The 24,018-nt window shown below is 37.8% G+C and overlaps 1 protein-coding gene and 1 long non-coding RNA gene across 2 annotated transcripts in view; one reads left to right on the top strand and one right to left on the bottom strand.

Moving 5' to 3' along the window:
• The first annotated feature begins 2,015 nt into the window (after nt 1-2,015).
• On the top strand, nt 2,016-6,668 carry LOC121297762. The gene is made up of 3 exons (XR_005947205.1): nt 2,016-2,102; nt 5,229-5,306; nt 6,055-6,668. It is a non-coding gene; the product is annotated as an uncharacterized LOC121297762 (long non-coding RNA).
• A 5,375-nt stretch (nt 6,669-12,043) lies between these two features.
• LOC121298501 (kelch domain-containing protein 8B-like) overlaps nt 12,044-24,018 on the bottom strand; it is a 92,316-nt gene continuing 80,341 nt past the window's right edge. The window contains exons 5-6 of the mRNA XM_041225644.1: nt 21,372-21,473; nt 12,044-14,148 (exon numbers count right to left, since the gene is read on the bottom strand). Of these exons, the coding sequence (XP_041081578.1) occupies nt 13,952-14,148; nt 21,372-21,473 (299 nt within the window). The 3' untranslated portion in view covers nt 12,044-13,951. The remainder of the gene's footprint in view (nt 14,149-21,371; nt 21,474-24,018) is intronic.

Below are 24,018 nucleotides of genomic sequence, written 5' to 3'. Positions count from 1 at the left end.
TTTTCATATATATTTTGTGCAGTTTCACCAAAATCTTATAAAAATGTAGACAACGGGTTAAATATAGTCCATAATAATGGTAAAGCCTTTTTAAACCGCTGCGTTTACAATCGTTTTTCTATATTTATATATATATATTTATTTTAAACACATCCAATCTCAGGCTCAGCAAAGCAACCCTAAAATAAACACATGTCTCAATATTCATGTGGAATTTGGATTCGCTTGCACTGTTTTCGAAACCATATTTATTTGTTGATGAACAAATTGATGTACTGTTGGAAAGTCATATTGTCGATAGATCAAATAATTAAACAAGCAACAGCATATGATATGAGCCCATCCTGACGCGAAACTGTGTCTGTCCTGCACGCTGCAAGTTAAAAAATAACACAGTACCTTGTACAATATGTTTTAAATGTTTGTACTTTAAAAAAAAAAAAAAAAAAAAAAAAAAAATCATGTATGTTGTTTTTACCTGTCATTTGTTGCTTAGTTTTTTCACCTTATACCCAACTCGTAGCTCTTGAGGTAAACGTCCTTTCACGCGTCGGTCCAGTCCTTCTGTGCACGAGGAGGGGGCATTTAATTACTGCACGTGCCGCTCACTTCATGGCACTTTTCACCCACTTTGGTGTGCAAAGGAGAAGAATCATTTTTACCCGCAGCGGTGGAATCTTTAAATGTATTTTACACGTTTTTTGTCTGTTTTTTTTTTTTTGTTTTGTTTCTATTGTATGTAAATTAATTTTGCCTGAAACTAAATCACTGTACAACAAAATATTTAACTTTGACTGGTGGTTTTGGAACGTAGTGACGGGCTCAGAAGCCACTGACAAGTGGAATTCTCCCGTGTTTCACCCCGCCATTGGTATCCTAGCAATGACATAAACTTACCCAAAATTACCCAGCACGGAATCATTCTCTGACAATTTAGAATTGGTTCCACCTTTTTTTTAATTTTTTTTTTTAGGTCAAATCCTGCAGCGATGTCTGGAGATGTGACTGGGACGTGGGTAAGGTTCGCTAAAAACAGCTTTTAACCAGTTTTGATGAATTAATATATTGAATCATTAGCTATTTACAAGTTAAAGTATATATTATTCTTTAATAGTAAGCATAATAGTAAGCAGTTGCCTGCCGTTGAATAAGCGGTACAAAGTAGTGAACTGCTTTTGCAGCAGTTATTGGAGTGCGTTGCAATATTTACTAACAAATACTGCAGTAACTTGATAGCTCATGACCAGTCCAAAAACAAGCCACATTTTGCATAGTATTTTTTGCTTGCATGAGTAATGTAGTTAATTGAACCTCTCTTCCCCATCATCAAAATCCAGATTTATTTGCAGATCAGTGTGTTTTATTGCAGGGTGGTGTGCAGCTTTACATGGCTGAAACAAGCATGTCTGTGACAATTCTCCCATTTATCGCCACAGCTCTAAATAGAAAATGTGAGCCTCAGTAACAACAAAACGTAGATCTTCAAGACCTACACCCCATGACCTAACATTCAAAGTTTGACATACAGTCTGACATACAGTGCAGAAAAGATCCTTGGCAAGTTTCATCACAATGGGACAAGTGGTTCTCTATATACAAAACTCTGAAGTGTGAAATTCAAATACCCACCTACACTGTAGCCCCCAGTCAGGAATATGCACCCCTAGTCCTCATAATCCCCTAAATATTGTTCTATATAGAACCAGTAGTTTATTGGATTATAACCAGATGCATCCAGATCCAATTATGGGTATCTGCTATCATTCTGTACTATTGTTTTTGCTTAGATCAGTATTTACCAGGCTTACTAATTAAAGAGTTTTTTTTCAACCACTGGGTCCTAAAAACAGATTTTCTGAAGGTGGGTAATAATGATGACTAGGGTATGTATCACTGCATCATGCGTCAGCCCCCTGTGCAGCTGTGTGAACAGCAAGTGAGTTTATGGAAATAGCTTTATTCACGATCCCAGTTTCAGAGGGGACAGAAATTACTGCTGCACTCCCCTAGTAGTCAATTTTCAAACCACCTTAGAAATTCAACTTTTGGAGTACTTTTCGAAGCAGAGCCAGTGGTTGAAAAAGAATGTTTTTGCTGGAATAGTAAGTAAGCCTGGTAAATAAGGATCTGAAATAACAAAGTAGAATTGTCATTAATACTGTACATATTCCACAGGTCATTATTTAGAAAATGTACAGGATAAAAAGGATCCCTTTAGTCGTAATCAGATAGGGTAGAGTTGATTGATTGCTTTGGTAAGCTTCACAGTCAAATTTAATTAAATGGCTTATTGGATTTTTGTGATTTTTTTCCCCCCTCCTAGTTTCCCAGTGGGTTTTATGGACATTACCTAAGTAAAAAACGGAATGACTTTATACAGGAGTACAGGCTAGAGGCTAGACCTTTTCCCCCAGAGAGACTGGTTCAAAGATCCAAGGCAAGTGTACTTCTGAGATTGTAACCTGGAATGAATGGGCTTTAGAAAATGAGTGAAGAAATTGCCACTTTCTCTCATGTTGTCAATATTCTGTATGTGTATATATTGTTTATAAGCATACACTAGAGTTAATGCATATAGTGGAAAACTGTTGTGCCTGAGCAAGATATAGTCACAGGGGATTTTATCGTTCAAAGACAATATATCAACACCACGAGGGGACTGTCATCCCCCACTATACCTGAAATCTCCAGTCCATACATATCTGTTTTATTAAGCCTTCAAGACAGCATCATCTCCGATCAGTCTCCATACTAGGGGCTCGTAGAGATATTTGAATACAACTTTTTTGTTTAGAATTTGAAAACCAAAGAAAAATCGCTTCTGCCACATTGCTTGTGAAAGTTCAGTGATGAGGCATAAGCAATGAAAATGTACCCTTGCTACGAATATGTAACGTTGCTGGAATGTTTGCTATGTACAAGATATGTACTGTTGCTACAGTATGTCATTGCTGTGAATATGTACAAAATCATTGCATGGCACTTTTATAATTAAGACCCCTTAAAGATGTTAAATAACAAGCCCTACTAATACAGTGCAGTGTGAAACAGCAGCTCTCACCCACCAACCCAGCTGACGATACCTTTGACCTGTGACCTAATATGAAGAGGCAGATTGTGGTCATGTGACATGTGAAGCTTTTGAAATATTGGCTTCATACTCAGTAGATAACTCTATTCTATGATTCTCTAGTTCAAGTGGGTATCGTACAAGAAATATTAACCTTTTTTTGCGACTGTAATTTTACTAAGCTGCTGCCTCTACACAGTCAGCCTTATTTCTCATTGGCCAACTTTATATTTGAAGGTACTGACTTCATACTATAAGCTCCTATGTGCAGCTGGCCGTGATACGGACTGGCCTGATATATGGCTGCCATATGAAGGTTATTTGACTTTGTTTGTATTTGTTGATAGTTTGTATTTGTGGTCTTCACATTTGGAACACAGCTCTATTCTATGATCTCACTTACGTTCCATTAGCAATGATGTTCAGTAAAAAATAAACCTTTTCACTGCTAGGCTGTTGTATTCTATGAGTTTCTTAGTTACGTTATTTTGTTGGTGTTTTTCAGTAATAAACGTACTGTTTCCCTGCCATGTTGGGTTAATCTCTGGCCATACAGTATCAATAATACAGATCACTCACTTTTCCACATCCATTTGTACATGTTTACAAACCATTTGATTACAGCAAGTCTCCACACTTTATACCCTCATTAATGCTTTACTTTCGTATACAATGTTTTTTTAATATGCATTTAACAAAGTACAGTAATAATGTAAGAAGTGAACATCTGTTTTTTTGCACAGAAGGTTTCCCGGTAGATGCAATTAGTAATAAAAGAAAATTCAGCCTCTTGATGTATTTAAAAAAATGAAAGCCTGATTGAAGCTGTTTCATTTCATCAGTATGTGTCTGAAGGGTCGGTGGCATTCGTGTTGCAAATGAAAGCACTCCTGGATTCAGTTGTCGTGTTTCAGCTGAAGAGTGCTTTAATCTCTCTTGCTTGATTTCTCTCTTGGATGGGTTTGGGTAGTAACAGCGTTACTCATTATTTTAAAAATAAGGTACTATTGCCTGGAAGCTGATTAGAGGGTTGCACATGAGCACCACTGGGGCACACTTATTAGCCAGCAACCTCCTCACTGCTATTTTAAATACAATTACAGTAGTACAATATGAAATATAAAATGCATTTAAATAATTAAGAATATCCACCAACGGTAATTGTCAAGACTAGTTATATTGTTGTTATATTAGTCCTGTACCAAACTTCTGAAAAACATTTGCAATAATGTTTGACAGGTAGTGCTAGTTTTGTATTTATCACACAATTCCTTAAAAGAATGCAAAAGTTCCGAAATTTAAAGAAACACTCTTATTGCGTGTAATAGAAAGGTATTGTCAAATGTCTGCTTAGTGCCTTAATGCAGTTGGCACTCAGCATTTGCTCCAGTGAAAAGGGTGCACCCCTTTTTTCAAAGTAACACAAAACAAAACTGTTAACGTTTCAAAATTAGAAATAAGCAAGAATGGTATTTCTGATTTCTAATTTGTTGTGCTTTTTTCTGTTCCCTTAAACTTAATTCTAACCTTTACCATATTTTGTTTATATCTCATCAGTACCTAGCTAATGTTGATCTATACAAGATTAATATCTAATACTTGCAAAATTAACATACACACCACCACATTCCTCTTAATTAGAGATTTTCACCCTTTATAATGTGAGGGTGGAGATTACTCAGGGATATAAGAATATGAAACAAAACCGATTTGAACACTGAAGATATAAAAACAAAACAAAACAACAATAAAAACATACAGTCCTTAGTTTTAATATATTTTTTTTTAATTCTGTGCTTTGTGTTTCTAGTCTTGTAGCATTAACAGTTAGAAACCTGGAACAAAATCTTACTATAGCGTAGTAAATCTGTTCCTCGGACTCAAGCACTAGATGGCGCTATAGTATACAATAAGTCGAATGTTTGGTTTGTTGTTACCCAACTCAGGTTTCTAAGGCTGGGTAGGGAGGATATTTTTTACATAGTTTTTTTGCAAAACAAAGAGACAAAGGTAATGTTTTCTGTTTCAGAAATTAACAGTACAGGTTGTTTCTGTGGGTTGGGGTTAAAATGATGGGGAGGGAGGGTTACAGAAAACCAACTTATTGCTTTATTAGATCCCAGTTCTGATAATAAACACACATTTTTTATTATTTAAGGAGAACCCAAGGAAGCATGTCTTCTCCAAGCATGACAACCGGCAACTCTTTCTGAGCGATGCCACATATTTTGAAAATGTAAGTATTTATTGATGCATTTATTTTTGAATGTGCTGGAAAGTAATGTGTTATGTCTGTGGACTTCAATCTTAACAAGGGTTCATGTGAAGCATTTCCTCACACTGACGTAAAAACACATAGGCAGACTGAAGTTAAAACCACAGCATATGAGTCTGTCTCTCACTACACCAACACAGTTCATGCTGACCAATGCAATCAAAATATTCTTTGTAATGAATCTGGGTTGGATGGTTTCTGGTCATTCCAACCATGGAAGACTTCGTATATCTATATATATATATATATATATAATATATATATATATATATATATATATATATATATAGGCGAATGGAAGTGAACCTTAATTTTAGTCCCTGACATGTATTCTGTGATGTGTAAAAGGTGCATCTCCCCTTTTCAATCCAGTGTCAGTTACAATGAGAAAGGTGGGTGATTACATCACTAAATGTGGCTCTAGCTGAAACATTTGTAGATTTGTAATAATTTTGCAAACGTTTACTTCAAGACAGCCCATCGAATAGTGGGCCCTCAGTTGACAGGTCAAGACTGCACAAGTTTCAATTAAGATGCTAGATATAACAAGACATACCAGAATGCTATACAAAGAAAAATAAAAAGGAAAAAAAAACTATTAGTTCTGTCAATCAAAAGCCAAATGCAATTGTTATACTTATTAAAATAAACGATACATTAAAACGTATTGATTCTTCTGTAACTACTTTATATGTTGTTCTTCCCAAAGGGTCTGGGAAGGTTTAAAGTGAAGTCTGCAATGTCACAGGCATCCAGATTTAAGCCTGATTTCATCACCTGGGCCCCTCAAAAGGATGAGATAGCCAGATCAGGCCCCGGACTCAGCACCTACCAGACATCATTTTCCCAAAACCAACCCCCTCAGGCCCCCAACAAACTCATAGTGCCCCGCATCACCATGCCAGAGCTCCCCGCGATGTACGTTACCAGCTACAACCACACCTACAGACACAGCCAGCCCAATCCCAGTGTTAACACAGACATTCTGACTGGCAAGGTGGTTACCTGGCCACTTGCCAAGGAGGCTACATTTGCTTACATGCAGCCACATAGATGTTTAAAGAAGAAACAAACTGCATCTGTGCCCCTTACTGTTTCAGACTGCCTTTGGTGGCAGACTAGGTAGTAGAAATGATATAATTGATACCAAATACAATGTGTTTTATTTATCATGGTTGTTATCCCATCAGAGTTTTGTACTCCACACAGTGTATAGACAAGTAAACATTATTTTTACCTTTTATCATGGAAATGTGGAATGTGTTTGTTGTTGTTGTTGATGTATCAAAGTGTACCTGAGTAATATAAAACCCCAAAGAAAATAAGGGCAAGAATAATTGGGGTTTTCATGTGTCTTTAAATTGTTACAGGACCAGTGACCCTCAAGCATCAGACAGTTCTAGTGTGTGAATAGCTACCTTCCTATTTAACCCTTATTCACATTAGCAGTATGATGAAATCAGCGTGTTTTAAAAACAGTAAATGATTGTTTGGAAGGTGGCTGGAGACTGATTGATCTCTTTAGCCACACAGCAGAGCTACTAGAGGCAGTGAGAATAAGAACATAGTCCTGCAAACATGCCTTAACCCTGCCCTGGAGGTACTGTGCTGAACAGCATTCTGAGGCAACTATCCCTGCCTATCCAATCTGGTCTTGCCTTGAAACCAACCAGTGCCAATGTATTCATATTGTCCATTTAATGTTATTGAGAAATGATTATAGTATTAAAAAGTAATTGTAAACTGTCATAATATATCAATCTATATTAAGGTTTCAAATTCTAGTTTACCAAACCTAGACCTGGATTCTATAGGGAATTGAGATTTGAAAATGATTCAAGAGCTTAATAAATATATTGAGGCGTTACAGAATCTTGAAATGGAGTCTCCACTGAAAAATTGCATATTATCCTAAAATAGCGATCAGTACTTATGTTGCATAGTCAAACCTGTATATAAACATCAGTAGCAGTTGTATAATGCTTTTTAGAATGCCACCAGAAGCTTATTTAAGCTGCAATAGGCCAGCACAAGGTGTGCATGGTTTTGAAATATTGCACGTCTTTAGCCAAGTGCCTTCGACAACCAAGAGGAGGGCTATTTAAGGGATCATGGCATTGCTGTGGCACGTTACAAGGTAATAATGGGACTCCAATGTGAATAAAGCCTAAGCCCGCAGGTCGATGAGGGCGTTCCATTATTACAGAGGACCACATCACAGCAATGCCATTATCACTGTTATACTACAGCTTTTTAAAGTGACTTATGTATTTGCCTTTCTTAGTCTGACACATTCACAGTAGTCCACCGAAGAAGTGGAGAGCAGAGCTTGAGCAACCCTGTGAGGTGTTTCATTAGTAAGCTGTGGTTAGAAAAGGTGTCAATTAATGTCTTCTCATCTGTGCTTTATTTGCCAATAGCTACAAATGCCATTTGGTTTTTATTTACCCATCCCTTACCTTTTTTATGAGGTTCCAAATCAAAATGGAGTTTAGTTGCTCTAATACTGAGATTTTTTAGGATTGGGGATGAATAAAAAAAAAAAAAAAGCTTTTAATATTGCATATACACTGAGTTTAATATTGCTTGTACACTGAGTGTACAAAACATTAGTAACACCTTCCTAATATTGAGTTGCACGCCCTTTTGCCCTCAGAACAGCCTCAATTCGTCGGGGCATGGATTCTACAAGGTGTCGAAAGCGTTCCACAGGCTGCAATGTTGACACGCGGCATGATGGATGCATGTACATACCCTAGTCCTCCCATCAGCGTGAAACAGTTGTCAGACCAGGCAATGTTTTTCCAATCCTCCAGTGTCCAGTGTTTCTGTTCCTTAGTTGACTAACTGTAGCCCGTCTGTTGCTCTGAACAATTCGTGTCAGCCTCCTTTGGCCTCTTTCATCAATGAGCCGACTTCGACCACTGGCCTGCCAATTCGTGTCAGCCTCCTTTGGCCTCTTTCATTGGCTGGATGTGGATGTCCTTTGGGTGGTGGACCATCCTTGATACACACAGGAAATTGTTGAGCGTGAAAAACCCAGCAGCGTTGCAGTTCTTGACACACTTAAACCAGCACGCCTGGCACCTACTACCATACCCTGTTCAAAGGCACTTAAATCTTTTGTCTTGCCCATTTACCCTCTGAAAGGCACACATACACAATCCCTGTCTCAGTTGTGTCAAGGCTCAAAAATCCTTCTTTAACTTGTCTCCCCTTCATCTACACTGATTGAAGTGGATTTAACACGTTACATCAATAAGGGATCATAGCTTTCACCTGGATTCACCTCGTCAGTTTATTTCATGGAAAGAGCAGGTGTTCCTAATGTTTTTTGCACTCAGTGTATATGTACAATACTTTAAACAAGAAAAACACTGTGACATTCACCAAACAGCAAATAAAGATCTTTTATTATGATTTAAAATATCATAGAGGTACTACCTCACAATATAGGCACTGAACTACCACCCTGCTTCACCCTGTGTATAACACACACCTTCTAATACAAAGAATTCACAATGTTGCAGTACTGCGCTTTACAGAAGGCTATTGCTACCACTATTGCAGTAATCAGAAACACTGTAAAAGTCTACACCAGTACCAAAATACTATATTGATCACAAGAGACGACATACATGGTATTAATCCCTGTTGGCCATAGGATGCCACTTGTATAAATACAACTGGTAAATGCTAAACTACTGATATTTTATGCAAAGTACAAAATGTCATATTATGAGAGGTGGGAGGCTTTGTACAGTGTGAATAATGCATTTATCCTTGTATGCATTAAAACATTTCAATCAGCTTTGATTACATTAATTATTTAGTTGTATATTTCAATATAAATCTGCATGTGTGGAAAGATCGTGGGTTTGTAAATCTCCAGAAGCCCACACAACCTGGCTGTCAAATTGAAAGTACAAAGAGTAACACATTCACTTCAACAAACATTATAAAAGCTTACCACTGTATTTTTGCTCAGTAATTTAGCAGTTTCCATGTGGTTATTCCATGCTTTTACCTTATTTTATCATAGTTTGACATGTTTTTTTAATATGCTTTACCGTACCTCTCTGGGCTTTACAATGCTTGCATACAGTATGCTTTACCAAGTGCACACATTGCTTTATTTCACTTTGATATGCTTTTACTATGGTAAACTTTAAGAATGGGTATGGTTATATGAGCATCTAAAACCTTGCAGACTAGATTCGGAAAGCTACAATTACAATTTTGAAATTTGAAAAAAACAAAACACACACACATGGTTCCAGACAGAAATACAGGTAATTGACAAAAGAAATCTCATTAAATCATGAATATCTGTTAATAATAAAATAAGGCTTTTAAAAGAGGCTGTGAATGTCCTACACTAATTAAGCATATGTGCCTGTATTTGTGAAAGAACAATGTATAAATATATAATATACCATGTCTTACTTGAAATCACAAACAATAGCAATATAAGCATGTAACAAAGTCACTTGAATCAGCAACCAGACCCTTTTAGACTAGTGTAAAGCTGTAGATAAATACAGTGCACTGCTCCAAAGAGCCTAAAAGTGCTGGTTGTTTTTCATAATCTAATTTAATTGCTGAGCCCAACCCTTTCCACTTAGGAACCAAGGTTAGGGGTGTCTTAGAACCTAAATAACCACAATTTACATTCACTCTTTCTATACAGTATATATACTTGCCATGACTGATTCTACACATGTTTTAAAACATAAAATAAGATACTATGTAATAAAAATAGAAGTATTTGAATCTATACATTCACTATCCTATACAAATCAACCTTGATAAACAAGACTAATTTAAATGTAAACATTGATATTTATATAGAACTATATCAACACAGCATGACAATCCCACATTAGTATTTCAAATTTTTATAACCAAATGTCTTGCCCCTTGGGGCTCAACAGATTGTCTGTCTAGACAAACCCACAATAAACATCTAAATGATTGATTACAATTTGTATGATGGAAAATGGTAAACCCATGAAATTAAATGAAATGAAATTAGTGATTTTTGGTAGCAGAATACATATTAAAAAAGGTACACTTAACAGAGAATAATGTTTCTATTCTAGCAGGCATGCATTTCTCTGTAGTGATGGCACTGTATTAATAAGTTGTCTAGTTTCTCAGAGCTGTCACCAACTGCAAGCTTCATAGACTGCCTTTGGGGCTGCAACGAACCTGTGGAACTTTACTCATGATTAATAACATTTTAAAGCAACAAACAAACTGTAAGTGTAGTGTATGGTAAACTTTCTAAATTCTAATAAATGACCAGGGCTGCTGAGTCCTTTATTTTAGAATTTGGAATGTTTGCCTCTTGGTTCACTGCACTTAAAAACAAAGCATTGATGTTATACACCATTACTTAAAAAATGTTATTTTCACTTTCTTTTGCTTGTCTCAGATTCCTGAATACCTCTAAAAATAGGTCAAATGTCAGGGAGGGTCCAATTGCATAATTTAAAGGACTCCACTATTTATTTACATTTTTTATTTAGTGTGCACAATTTTTGTACCTCCGATTTTAAATGTCCAATATTTTTTTTTTTAGCGATATGTCCGTTAAGTTTGTATGGGTTTCTCATTTTTAACTCAAAAGATAAAAGCCATAAGTCAACTCATAACTGGCAGCACTGGTTTGGAAGTACAGCTATAGGACTGCACTCCTGTGTGTGATTGAGTGGGACGGGTGTTATTGTGTGGATTTATATTCTATTTTAAGAAATATTTCCCCTTAATGATTCATTGCGGATGGCCAGTGCGCAATAGAGAATTCATTTCCAGGTTAAAGAAGGCAAGGACACACTAGTCGACACAGGTTTAGGACATCAACTGCACAGCTTGTAGGGAGACCAGCCTTGCTGAAAACGTGTCTGGCTCAGCTTTGTTCTGACTTGAAAGTGCAAACAACTTTTCAAAAGATGTTATTCCCATTAAGTTTTCTTCAATAACTGATTACCATCAGTCGAGCTAAATATCTTTACAAATCACTGTAATTTAAAAACATTTTACCCTCAGCATCACCGTACAACAAGAACACTAAAACAATATTGTGTCATGTGGGATCAGTTTGTGAAAATTGTACAGATGTATTTTTATACAAAGAATGAAAATGTAGTTTATAATGTGTTACTTTGGAGTCAAAACAAGTGTTAACTCAAGTTCAACTCTGACGCAGTATTGGAGCAGTGAGGCTTTATTTATAACTTAATACAGAAATCCGTCGTGTATCTGCCAATCACATATCCCCCCTAACCGTTTATCCGCCATGATCAACCTCTTCAGCAACGTTAGTTTATTATTGAACAGAGAACATTAGTTCAGACATTGTAGATCCCACCAAAGTTTTCGTACACCTTGTTGTTTGTGCTCCGTGCGCTGCTATTGCTGGTAGTGTCACGTGAGCTGTTCAGTGTGTTGATATGTAAATAAATCCTGTTCGCCTGCGGGGGGCGTATCAACTTCAACATCTGTCTCGATCTTCTGCCTGTCACTCATCAGTGAATGCATGCACCCATGTGGCTACTCTGTCACAAGCATTAATACCCTGTATCTTTCTAAACAAGGGATTTAAAAGCTGAATCTCAAAACAATAATTGTGTGAATATAGTAATTGTTACAGCTGTGTATAACGGTATTTAAAACAGGATTCATTCATCCAACATTTTACACATCGGCCCTTACTCTGGTCCCACTTCAGTCGGATATGCGACAGATTACTGTACATTCTGTTTCCAGTAGAGTGCACCAGAGAGCTTTTGCGGGTCTGATGTCATTGCTGTATTAGGCTAATGTGTTCAAACGAGAAATGTTCAATTGACTGACACAATTGCTGCTTTAATACCGCATCAATTATGCTTTGATTCAGAAACGTCAAATGCTTTGAAAAAATACAACAGAGAACCACTTTGAAGAGACCCTGCTTCCTTTGCCTGCTACACAAGAAACAGAAGTGGACTGTGATCCTTTTTATTCCATCGCTCTGCTCTTGTTGGTGCATGGGTTTGAGATGGCTCCGCTGTCCAGTGGAATATTAACAGTCCTCTTGTGGCTACATCAACACAAAGAATGATCAATCGCTGTTACACTGTGATCTTAGCAATTCAAATTGAAGTCTGAGCTCCTCACAGTTACTCTGTGTGGTTCAGTGTATAGTTTGAATAAGAAGGCGGGTCATTTAAACAAAGGGTCATTTAAAAACCTATGCCTACAGTATCAAAAAAGTGGAAGAAAAGAACACATGCTTAAGTGACTGTAGCTAACATGATAATTCCATAAAACGTACCTGTTGTGCACTTCTATTTGTCATGTAGGTCTCAAATGTCCAGTTTTGAAAGGAATACATTAGAGTAAACATGGCTTTTTATTTTAAAATATGCTATCTGGTACTGAACTTGGTTCAAGAAATCGCTGTTTGCAAGCCATGCTTTTAGTTATTGTTGCACTTCCCTGCTCACCCGCAGGATGAAATTGTCCCCACCCCTTCAGTGATTCTTTTGCTGTTAGTAACCAACCAGCCGCTTCCCCTGTTAACTGACAGGCTTTCAAAGTGTTAAGAATTGTTTTTTTAAAAGACCATTTTGATAATCAAACCAATTTGCTGTCCACAAAACTGTTTACCGTGGTTTTAGAAAGGGGTTTTCAAGCACCATTTTAAATTTTGCACTGTCATCTGAAAATGCAAACCTCTCCCCAGGTTTGTTCATAAATTAATGCCCATGTTTTCTTTTTAAGAGCAATAACATCAAACTATTTCACACAACTCTTAACACCAGAATCTCATTGAGTGCAAGGTATAATAGGCAACTGTGAAACACTGAATAGGTACTTGATGGCAAGGAACCTCTTTGTGTTTATTTGAATCTGAATGGCTGTTAATGATGTAATTTAATGCTATATATCTCAGTCCCATTCTGTCTGTAATAAAGAAGCCCTGTTGCTTTCAAAATCTGTCTGTCTAACCGTTTGAAAGGTCTTCTAAAGAGCAACTGTATTCTTTTCTATTGGATCCACTTTACATCATCATGTATACCTATTTATCCATGTGTTTCTTTTGTTCTTGTACAGTGTGCTATATGCTTTGGGGGAATAATGGGTTACCTAGTCATGTTTAAGATCCAATCTGACACAGTTGTGAGATCAATCAGCTACTGGGAAATGGATGAGCACATGGGCTGAATGGCTTCCTCTTGTTGGTAAATGTTCATACTGTATGTTCTTAAAATACAGGTCACTTAATACCAACCCTTTGTTCTGGCAATGCTTTATTTCTACCATCAAGTCCATCAAATAGACCAGATTTGGTTGTTCATTTCTTCTGTCTTTTTGGCATCCATTTGTAACTAAATGAGTCCCTTATGTAAACCCTGTAATTTATGCAAAAAAAAAAAGTTTAATCTATTTGCACTTTTCGCTTCAGTAGCTAAACCCCAGACCAATCTCAGCTTGGTATCAGTCCCTCCGCGATGCTGGTGAAAGCCAGTCCCGTGCTCTGCTGTACATTTGAGTTCCATGCTGAGCAATGTCAGTTTTTTGGTAATACTCTGCTGCTGCTTCACACCTCCCTCTCTGTCTCAGACGCTCTCTTGCACACACAGCGCCTCCACGGCATCACTGGGGCCCTGCGCCACCCCCCCGATGAGGAAGAGCAGTCGCTCAGTTTGCAGACCAGCGCAGGAGCAGCGAGGGCTGGGCATGGGGGCCACGTACTCCCACCTCCTCTTCACTGGGTTATAACTCTCCACTGACGCCAGGGGCGAGGGCTGGTTCCCTGCACAGGAGACAGAGAAACAAACTATAAGGAACATAGTAAACTTGTAGGGTAAAGCATGCATTTACCCCACCCTGTCAGCAGGCCAAATGTATATGTGTGATTCCATTAAAATGTGCATTGACTGGCTGTTGAAAAACAAATGTCTTTCTTGGAAATGTAAAAGTATAAATCAATGTGTTGTTGTCAGTGATCTATTAAGCCTATTGTTTACATCTACTTTAAATATATCATTTAAGTTATGTATAGCATGAGCGAATCTATCTACATTTATCTGGTAAAATCCTTCTAAGAACCCAAGCCTGAACTGTTTTCCTCCTTAAACTACTCACTTTGTTTGATTCACTTTGGTGAAGCTTATTGTCTATGTCAATGTTGTTCATTTTATGATTGTATTTTTCTACACACGCAGCAGTATAATAGTGGTCTATCTTCAACAGAAAAGGGGCACCAGTGGAAATATTGTTAGTGCAAATAAAACTCTGGTTAGTGCTCCGGTAAGGGTTTTTATTGACTACTGAAACACCTCATTAGCAGTGCATAATTACAGAGCTGATAAACCACATCATTCAGATTAATCCTGAAATCGATTTGCTAAAGAACCTGTGTTTCTCTCACGACTTTAAATTAAATTACAACAAAGGTTAAATGTTAAATGAATGCACAGATTAAAAACCAAATTGATTAATCACTGTGATCTTGGTTCATCTAATGTATTTTTTGGTTATGGGATATGAAATATTATCTGGAGTCATTTTTCCCCGCACATCATTCAGAATATGTTGACAGAAACAAAACAAGGAGCTGGTAATTGCATCTTGGGAATCTTTCCAATTTGGGAATCCCGCTACCAGCTTAATTCACATTAGATCGAAGTAAAAAGACAAACCATGATTACCATGGCAGCCGTGTGTGGAGTGTGCTGGAGTTATCAACAGCACATTCTTTGTATGGAGCAACATAATTACTGAGGAAAAAATTTCACTGGGATTCATGAGTATTAATTTCTCGCCCTCAGCCTACACAATGATCCTTTAATCATCAAAGCTTATTTTTTCTCTGCCTGACGAAAAGCCCTCCCTGGTTTTACTATCTGTCCAGAAACATTAATGTAGTTGATTGGTGTCACGCTCATTTTCCCCACATCAACAAGTATGCCATTGATATACCCCTCCGCCTCTGCATTTAAGAATGAGCTACAAGTAACATATAACAGTAAATCACCATTACCTTCACCTACTGTATCATGTAAAAATGTAAGTTTGACATAGACATATCCCCAGATGCTAATTATCTCAATAACAAAGCTACAGAATGTCCTTTTCAGGTCCTGACTTAATTGTTGATTTCTAGATATATGTAAACATGCAAACTTGCCTTACAGATACAGTTAGACAGTAGACATTTCTGGTCCCTCTGAACTGCCCTTATAAAAGTCTACCACAGTAAAAGCATATTGTAATAATAGCAAGCTTGCGAGGGTTCAGGCAGGAAATCTACAGTACAAATGCCTGCTACATTCATTGCTTAATCTACAAGCCTATTGCCAGCTAGTTCTAATTAACCTACAAGGTGTATATATACACCTATTTCGCAAACTCAGTCTTGCTGTGCTGTTGATGTTGTACATGACGCTCCTCTGCCTAATCTTTTTTGTTCACTGGGATGAACACGTTGCATAGAGTTCTTATTTTATTCTTTGTTTTTTAGCAGGTGGCACCAGGATGTGCTCCAGCTATTTGTTTTTTTTATACACCCATTGCTTGGGTTCAACGCTTTTGAAAATCTGTAAGATTGTGTATTATAATAAAAGGTTATTTAACACAATCGCGAACTGTGGACACAGCATAGTATAGAACAACCATGGGCTGAATTGAAAAAAAATCACTGTGGTACACTTTTATAAGGGTATGACAATGGTGAGTTAATAAATGGAAAACCTCTTAAGAAAATCACTATTTTACAGGGGACAAATTACAGCTGCATATGCCATTGAGTGGTCATTTTCTACCTAATTTCAGAAATTCAGCTCCCAAAGTGAATTGTGTTGTCATGGGAATCAGCCAAAGTTCCAAGCTGTGCTGGTATGGTGGCATGTTTGCACAGGTTGGAACACTTGTTAGCCAATGAGACTGCACCCTCTATTCTTGCTGTTTTTATATATATATATATATATATATATATATATATATATATATATATATATATATATATATATATATATATATATATCCCTGTTCTGTTCATTTCCAACACTTACAAGACTAGTAAATACAGTATGTGATTACAATTTACAGTATTTCCATCTGCTGCATTTGAAATGTGCAGAATCACATGCAGTTTTCAAAAATAACATTTCCATATTTACCCATTAGCTTATTAACCTTATTGACATTGTGTTACCCCTTTTATGGTGCATAGAATTGTTGGGTCCTTCAATTCTTACATTCATTCAGAATATGCAGATTATTCAAATGGGTTTCTAAAAGAACAAGCAAATAACCAAGTGATATTCAAGACAAAATGAGGTTTCAAACCACAGCTGTTCCTCATTTAATTAAATAAACTGTCATCCCTTCTGAATATACCACAAGATTTGTTGGCCTGCCTTTCTTCCCTTTGTTTCAATTAATCAACACCTGCTGAAATCCAATGGTGGAGCCTTTCTGCCAAGCCTCAGACCTATTTTCTACCACTGTAAATCAACTAAACTCATAATGGGAAGAGAGAGCTAAGGTTGGGAACTGGTTACTGGAATTCAGCAAGGCTTAAAATTTCACAACTCAACCCTTTACTCTTCCCTCTCACAACTCTTCCCTCTACTGTAATTATTACATTTTTGGCTGCTTCTCAATCACGTGGCATACACATAGAGTAATAGTATATCTCATTTATTTAATAGCCCATCTAGTTACAAGATGAATGGTTTCTTTCTGTGATGCATTATATCAATACAGGTTTCCCAGCCAGCAGACATCAGAAAACCCAACAGCAGATGTTATCCAGAACTGGTCCTTTTTAAACACCAGGCTCTGATAGATTAATGGGAGTATTGACGGGGAATGTACAATGAAGAAGGAACACAACCTTTTGTTAAACACACCTAACAGGTGTTACCAGTGCAGCAATTATATCTTTCACACACAAAGCTATGCAGCTCACATAAATCATGCAGAAAGTAAATGCGTACAATAAAAAGTACTCCAAGTTAGTAAAATTACTCTACAAATCTTATGGCGTGACCCATTTCATTGGTCGATCATCCTTCCTTCTCCCCATCCCCTGCCCTGCAGAAAGCCTCATTCAATCTCACAGCAATGGTTGCCTAACTCCTGCCACCTCTAATAACTTTGCTAAATCATTAGCTTTAGCACTGGCAGCCTATGTCCTGCCAGTCACAACTAACGTCTAACTTCCTCCAAGAACAAGGCTTAGGCCAACAAAGCTATTGCCTCTTTATCATGTGCATATACTGTACAGTATTACCAAATAAAGCATTGACATCTATGTGGTCAGTGTTTTGTTAGGAATTTATATTTCATACTTCTGCATACATGCGAACAGTCCCTATATAGTCAGGACAGTCCTGAATTCCAAGCAAATATCCCATGTCCTGATGCATAGGAATAAAATACCGATATTTATCCTTGGAAATTCTTCACAGGTCAAGGGCGTTCGCTCTCGCACCCATTCTCTTTAGCGGCTGTTGACTGCTGTGCACTGCAGTGCCCATCAGGGATTGTGTTCACATGACCAGATCTCAGTTTACTGACATGTCATATGCGTATTGTTTCCTGACTGCTGCAGCAATATGATTTAATGTGTACGATTTAGAGTAAAATGTGGGAGCCAATGAAACCATTAAGAACTGGAGCTACATAACCCCCCTCCCCCACTCCCCCCTTCCTCCACCCCCTGCATTGGTGTCCCGCTGAACAGTTTCCAGTTGTTGGCAAGTGTTTCTGTTCAGAAAGAGAACTGTTCAGCTGATAGTCTACTTTGTTTATATGAACACTACAGGTTAGCTCAAAATTGTATTATAAAATTTTCTGGAGAATGTACAAAAAAAACCAAACATATTGGAATTTACACCTTCAGAGAGTCAAACTGAAGCTTTTAGACTGACTTAAAATTTAGAATGTCAAGATAGCCTGTTGAGCCAGTAGAATCAATAAAACGCGCAGCTAATTAAAACGTGGCATTTCGTTTTTAAGCAAGCCACTGACCATCTCATCTTGAACCTTGTTTTTGACAAACTATGTCTGGTCTCTGCTATAAAAGCAGATCAAACTAGGAGACACACAAAACATACTATGCCACAGGGTATTCAGTCCTGAAGAAGTTCAAGACAACAATGTCTGCTGAGCGTAAACATACCTCTGGTGCTCAGCTTTGTCAATCCACATCACCCACTACTTTTATTAACTTCTCCTGGTTTCCATGGAGACTCAACTAGGGCTGCAGTTAACAGCATACATAACAGAAGAAAGTTGTCTCCCATTTCAAGTCTGTCTTTACTCAATTTCTAACTGTATCCTCTGGTCCTGGTGTCAGTGACGTGTTTGATACATTGACTAAGATTAACACGGTTTACTTATTTTAGTGTTTAAAGACATCAATCAAGTCTCCCTGAATCTTCCTCTGTTCTTGGCTAAATAGGGTTAGCCTCAGCATGTACTCCTATCCCTGGGATCAGTCTAGCAGTCTTCACAGGAGAAAAATACAATTATTGGCCGAGTTAGTTCTCTGTAGCTGACAGAGAAAAAAGCAATGCTTTGAACACTTATTTTTGTTTTTTAGTGCCATACTAGGACGAGCACTAATATGGGAATGAGTTTAAAAACAGGGATTCGGACAGCAGCTGGAAATAGGACGGGGTAAATGTAGGATGAGTATATCACAGCTCCTATTAAAGTTTCCCAAGGTAAAATCATTACAGGTAAACACTGTAAAGCCCACCAGAGCAGATGTATGGTAAAGCATCTTAAACATGGAAAGCCATTGTAAATGCATAGTATTGACATTGGAAAACTGCAAAAATACTGTGCAAATTTACTATGGTAACATTTACATAGGAGTGGCCCTAATTGCTGTGCCCATGTGCTCATTACAATTATTACTCTGTAATCTCAATCTCTGTGCCGTTTAATAGATCTGTATTTTAATGTCCTTTTATTTCAAATTTTGGAAATGCAGTTAGTTAAATGTCGAATCGAAGGGGCAGTGTTGCATGATGCACAGACATGACGGATTTTGGCCCCTATGGGTGAGACGAGATGAGGTTAAAAGCTCTATAACCATGAACGCAGACTAGCCCAGCTCTTCTGCATAGTGGTTATGATGCTCACTTGCAGCGTGCATGCCAACCTCTACCCTGTTATATATGTACTAGGCATGAGAAATACACTAATACACCCATGTGCACACACTTGATAAGGGACTGTAGACTGCTCCACCAGGCTTAATTAGGGCTGGAGATTAACTGCAGCTCCCCGGCCTGGGGCTGTCACTTAATATCTGAAAAACTGCTTCTGCTTTATTCAGGATAGACCAAGTTCCTAAAGTATTTTTAGCTAACAAAATAATTCCATTAATTTTACCCATTTTGCACTTAATTAGGCCTCAGATGTGCAGTCTTTAAAGAAACACATATAACAGATATCTGGTACTACAGAAAGTTCTCAGTTTGCTTGTCTTGCCTTCAAGGAAGTCTGTTACTGCTTTACTTTTATGATCATTTCACCCCAGCAGTGTCTTCTCAGACAATGTATGTTACGTCTAAAACCATGAAAGCACGTCTGGTTGGTTAATGAAATGAAAGAAAGCAGTGAAGGGGGGTTGGGACAATTTCACCTCCCAGGAAGTGCAAGATAGTCAAAGCATGGCTTACAAACTTAAATCGTACACCTAGAATAGTACCAGATATCACGTTGTAAAATGAAAGTACATTAAAAAATGTACATTTAAGCCCTACATAATGAATAGAGGTGCTTGCCGCTGCTACTTTACTATGCTCAATTCCCCACAGATAAAGAAGATAAATAATGCCGAACCAAGAAATTAGAAAAGGAGAAACCAGGGGAGAGCTCCCTGTGCACTTCTCAATGCTGCTCGACTGATAAAGCACTGCGATCTGGTTCAGTCATTTGGAACGCGCTTTTAATAAACCTAACTGCACAGCTAATGCTTTTTAGAAGATTTAGGAAAGTGTGATGAATTACATTTCACACATCATTTTATTTTTCACTGCTGACCTGGTGAGCAGTCAGCATGGACTTCAAAACAGGTTTGTGTAACGTTTCATTTTTTATTCTTACTGTTTTTATCACCATCATCTTTCATTTGAGCTTTACTCCCGACAGCATATTGCCTGAGAAATGAAGTTGCTGCTCAGAAGATGCCTTGATACACAGCAACAAACTGAAATCACTGTGAAAAGGAGGTCTTAAACCAGCCGAGCCCAGACTATGAATAAAAGGAGATATTTCATTCACTGGTAAAATTAAAGTCTCTACAGCACATAGCTGTTTGAACTGAATTGTACAAATGTGAAGAACAGATGGCTGGTGGACAGTTATGGTACACAAAGCTTTTACTCCTGTGTAGATTGATGCTGGCATAGCTTATCTTTAGGGTTGTGGATGTTAACATGAACTATTTTGTTGCACTGCGTTTTGAACAAGTACGTGAGTAATGTACATTTCAAAGGTCTCATATTTTCTATTATAGAAGACCAACCTACACTGCTGTCCTTCCAACCCATTCCTGCATTTCACTTTAAGAGGTCAACTGAAGATCAAATGGACTTTGAAAACATGCAAGTCATTGGAAAGCACCGATTGGTTACTGAAAAAAAGAGCTGAAACTCCCTGAAGCCTCACTCTCTAGCTTTCCTCCTCAGTACCATAACAAACCGTTGCTTTTTCCATGACATCAGTGCGTTGTTTTAAATTGAACAGCTCCCTCGGATCACACAGCACAATAAAGGAGGGGGAGGGGGCATGGAAAACCTGGAAGCGTAGTAATGAAATATCTGAGGAGGGACTGTAAATTTTAATTTGAAAAAATAATATCATTAAAAAAATTAAATACACTATGTACATCTTTTACACAGGCAAATGTAATACCTATTAAAATGCCAATCGTTAATATGAGTTCATATACAATGTACTATTTTATTTGAATAAGGCAGCGTGTAGCCATGGTTGCTCAGAGACACTCACCTAGGCCCCCTACAGCGATGACTCTCCCTCCCAAATATCCGGCCACAAAGTCTGCTCGCTTCTCTCTCATGCGGGGTGTGTGTGTGGGCTTGTTCCAAATCCCTGCAAAGACACAACACACAATTATTACTAAACAGAACAGAGACCACGGTTTGGCAGTGCAGCGGGTTAATACCCCAGACGGTCACCTCTGACGTCCTGGGTTTAGTGGCGTTAAAAGTGAAATTAGCTTGGTGGTGGAAAGCCCTCATGCTGTCTACATTACACAGTTTAACTGGAACAATAACTGCAGGCACATTTAAAGCAGTATCGAATCAGAGAGGCCAGCAGTTGGATGGGCTAAATTGCTTTTCCCTCCCTCCCACCCAATGAGGTTGGTTCTTTGGGGGGAATGCTGTGCTATCCTTGCCTTGTAAATAATGATGAAGGACTTCAGTCCAAGTCCAATCCAGCACTTGAAATACTATTTGAAGTAATACTCAAATGAGCTACATAACAGATAACCATGAATAGGAAAGATGTAATACGATTCATATTTGAACAGTTGAACATAAAAAAGCCTTATCACTGCATATGATAGTTCATATATTTATCTCAGTACCAAATCTCATGATTTATAGTACTGATACCTATTTAACCCTTTACCATCCTTTTTTTTCTATTTAAAGGTGATCTATACCCAAGATGTTGCATGAAAGTGTCTGCAGTGGGTGCTTGAGATGAGGTGAATCATGAAGTGTTATTTTAATGTTGTATCATTATTATACGCTGCCTGGGATCACCCCTGTGAAAAGTGTATAGTAGATTAATTTCACAATTACATGTTCACACATCTCTGCAGAACCATTTCTCCAATTATCATGAAACTTGATATTAACCCTATTTAGCATAAACCATTTAGAGTAGCAGATATACAGCACAGGGGTGTTTGTCTGTACATCCATCCATTTGTAGGTCACACTTATATTCTTGCATTAAAATCGGGAGTTTTCATAACAAATTCTTATTATATACTATTCTGAAACCTGCTGACATAGGTAATGGTCATCATAGTGATGGTTCTAATTTTGAATTTACAGCCTTTGTGTTACTGATATAATTGTCCACACACGTTGCAAAGGAAATCTGCATTGCATAATGACTGTTCCGTAGCCTATGATAGCATGTTATTTATTTATTTGCTCTGAACAAAATGAGAAATAGCTTTTCCAAGCCTACTGAATATGTTTGATATGGGTCTGGCTATGTGATTTGGGAGCAACATGCTTCTAATTTGTTATATTTATTAGAGAATAAAGCAGCTGACATGAGAATATATCACAGCATTTTGACTTGTTAGGTTTTGGCAAATCGGCCTTTAGATTGACATCTCATATCAGAAGCTCGAAGCCAGCGTGAATGCCAGCTCCCCTGGCGAGGGCCAGACTGCTTGACTTTTTAATGATGGTTGCAAGGATTCTCATGTCAATGAAACTTTGCATTGCTTTAAAATTAAAATTTGCAAGGACCTGTAAGAGGAGACTCGACAGTGCTATACTGACCCACTTTAAATCATCATGTATACCCCTCAGAGACTGAACACCAGCTGCATGGTCATGATTACCAGTCATTTCCATCCCTATCAATGAAAACACTTTTATTGATAACTCGGCAGAGGATTTGGAACTGCACTTCTTATGATAAATAGGCTCTCACATTTCCAGCGACCAGAAGTGCTTAATCACACAGTGCAAATTGTTTTCACACAGTAAATAATTCATGAGGCCACTTTATGCTACTTGTAAAACTAATTTGTGTACTCGGATGACTAATTATGTGCTGTTAACAAAATATTTCTGGATGGAGTGTGCCACCAGAATGCTTCTGTAACAGAATCTCTCTTAATTAAATGGGGTTTCTTTGTCAATATTTTAGAGTTTAAACTATTCATACTTGGTACCACCAGTAAATGTTTCTGAAGAGACTCCTTTCCCATGCTAGATGAGGTGAGATAGTTAAGTGATTTATAATAAAATCACCATGATAGCAACATTTTATGCAGTTGCTTTGAGGTGTTGCAACTGTATAGAGGATCTGGACATGCTGGTTAGGTTGAAGCAAGTATTTGTAAGAAACATGATTGTTGGAGTACCAGAATGCATGGGTATATAGCCAAATGTGTAGAGCACAAATCCAAGGAGGCTATGATAAGGTTGTATCATGCAATGGTGAGACCGCACTTGTGTCCAACAAGTACTGTGTCCAACTCTGATCACCACAGCACCAAAGTGAGCACCCTGGAGAGAGTCCAAAGTAGAGCAAATCAGACTAATCCTAGGACTTAAAAAGCTGGCGCTATAAAGATAAGCTGAAAGAACCGATTCTACTGAGCCTAGACATGGGGACATGATTGAAATCTTTAAAATCTTAAAAGGAGTTTACAAAGGTTAACCAGATCCAATACTTTAAGCACAGTACAGAAATCAGGAACAGAGGACACAGCTAGAAATTAAGTGGATATAGACAGGACAGAGAAAAGGAGATGCTACTTCACACAGAGAGTGGTGAGGGCATGGAATGGGCTACCTAGTCATGTTGTTGAGTCAGACTCAATTGGATCCTTTAAGAACCAACTTGATAAAGTCCTGAGATCAATCAGCTGCTAGGA

The sequence above is a fragment of the Polyodon spathula genome, chromosome 23, assembly GCF_017654505.1.
Source record: "Polyodon spathula isolate WHYD16114869_AA chromosome 23, ASM1765450v1, whole genome shotgun sequence".
Lineage (NCBI taxonomy): Eukaryota > Metazoa > Chordata > Actinopteri > Acipenseriformes > Polyodontidae > Polyodon > Polyodon spathula.
The sequence above is the reverse complement of the archived record's forward strand: the minus strand, read 5'-3'. Positions and strand labels throughout refer to the sequence as shown.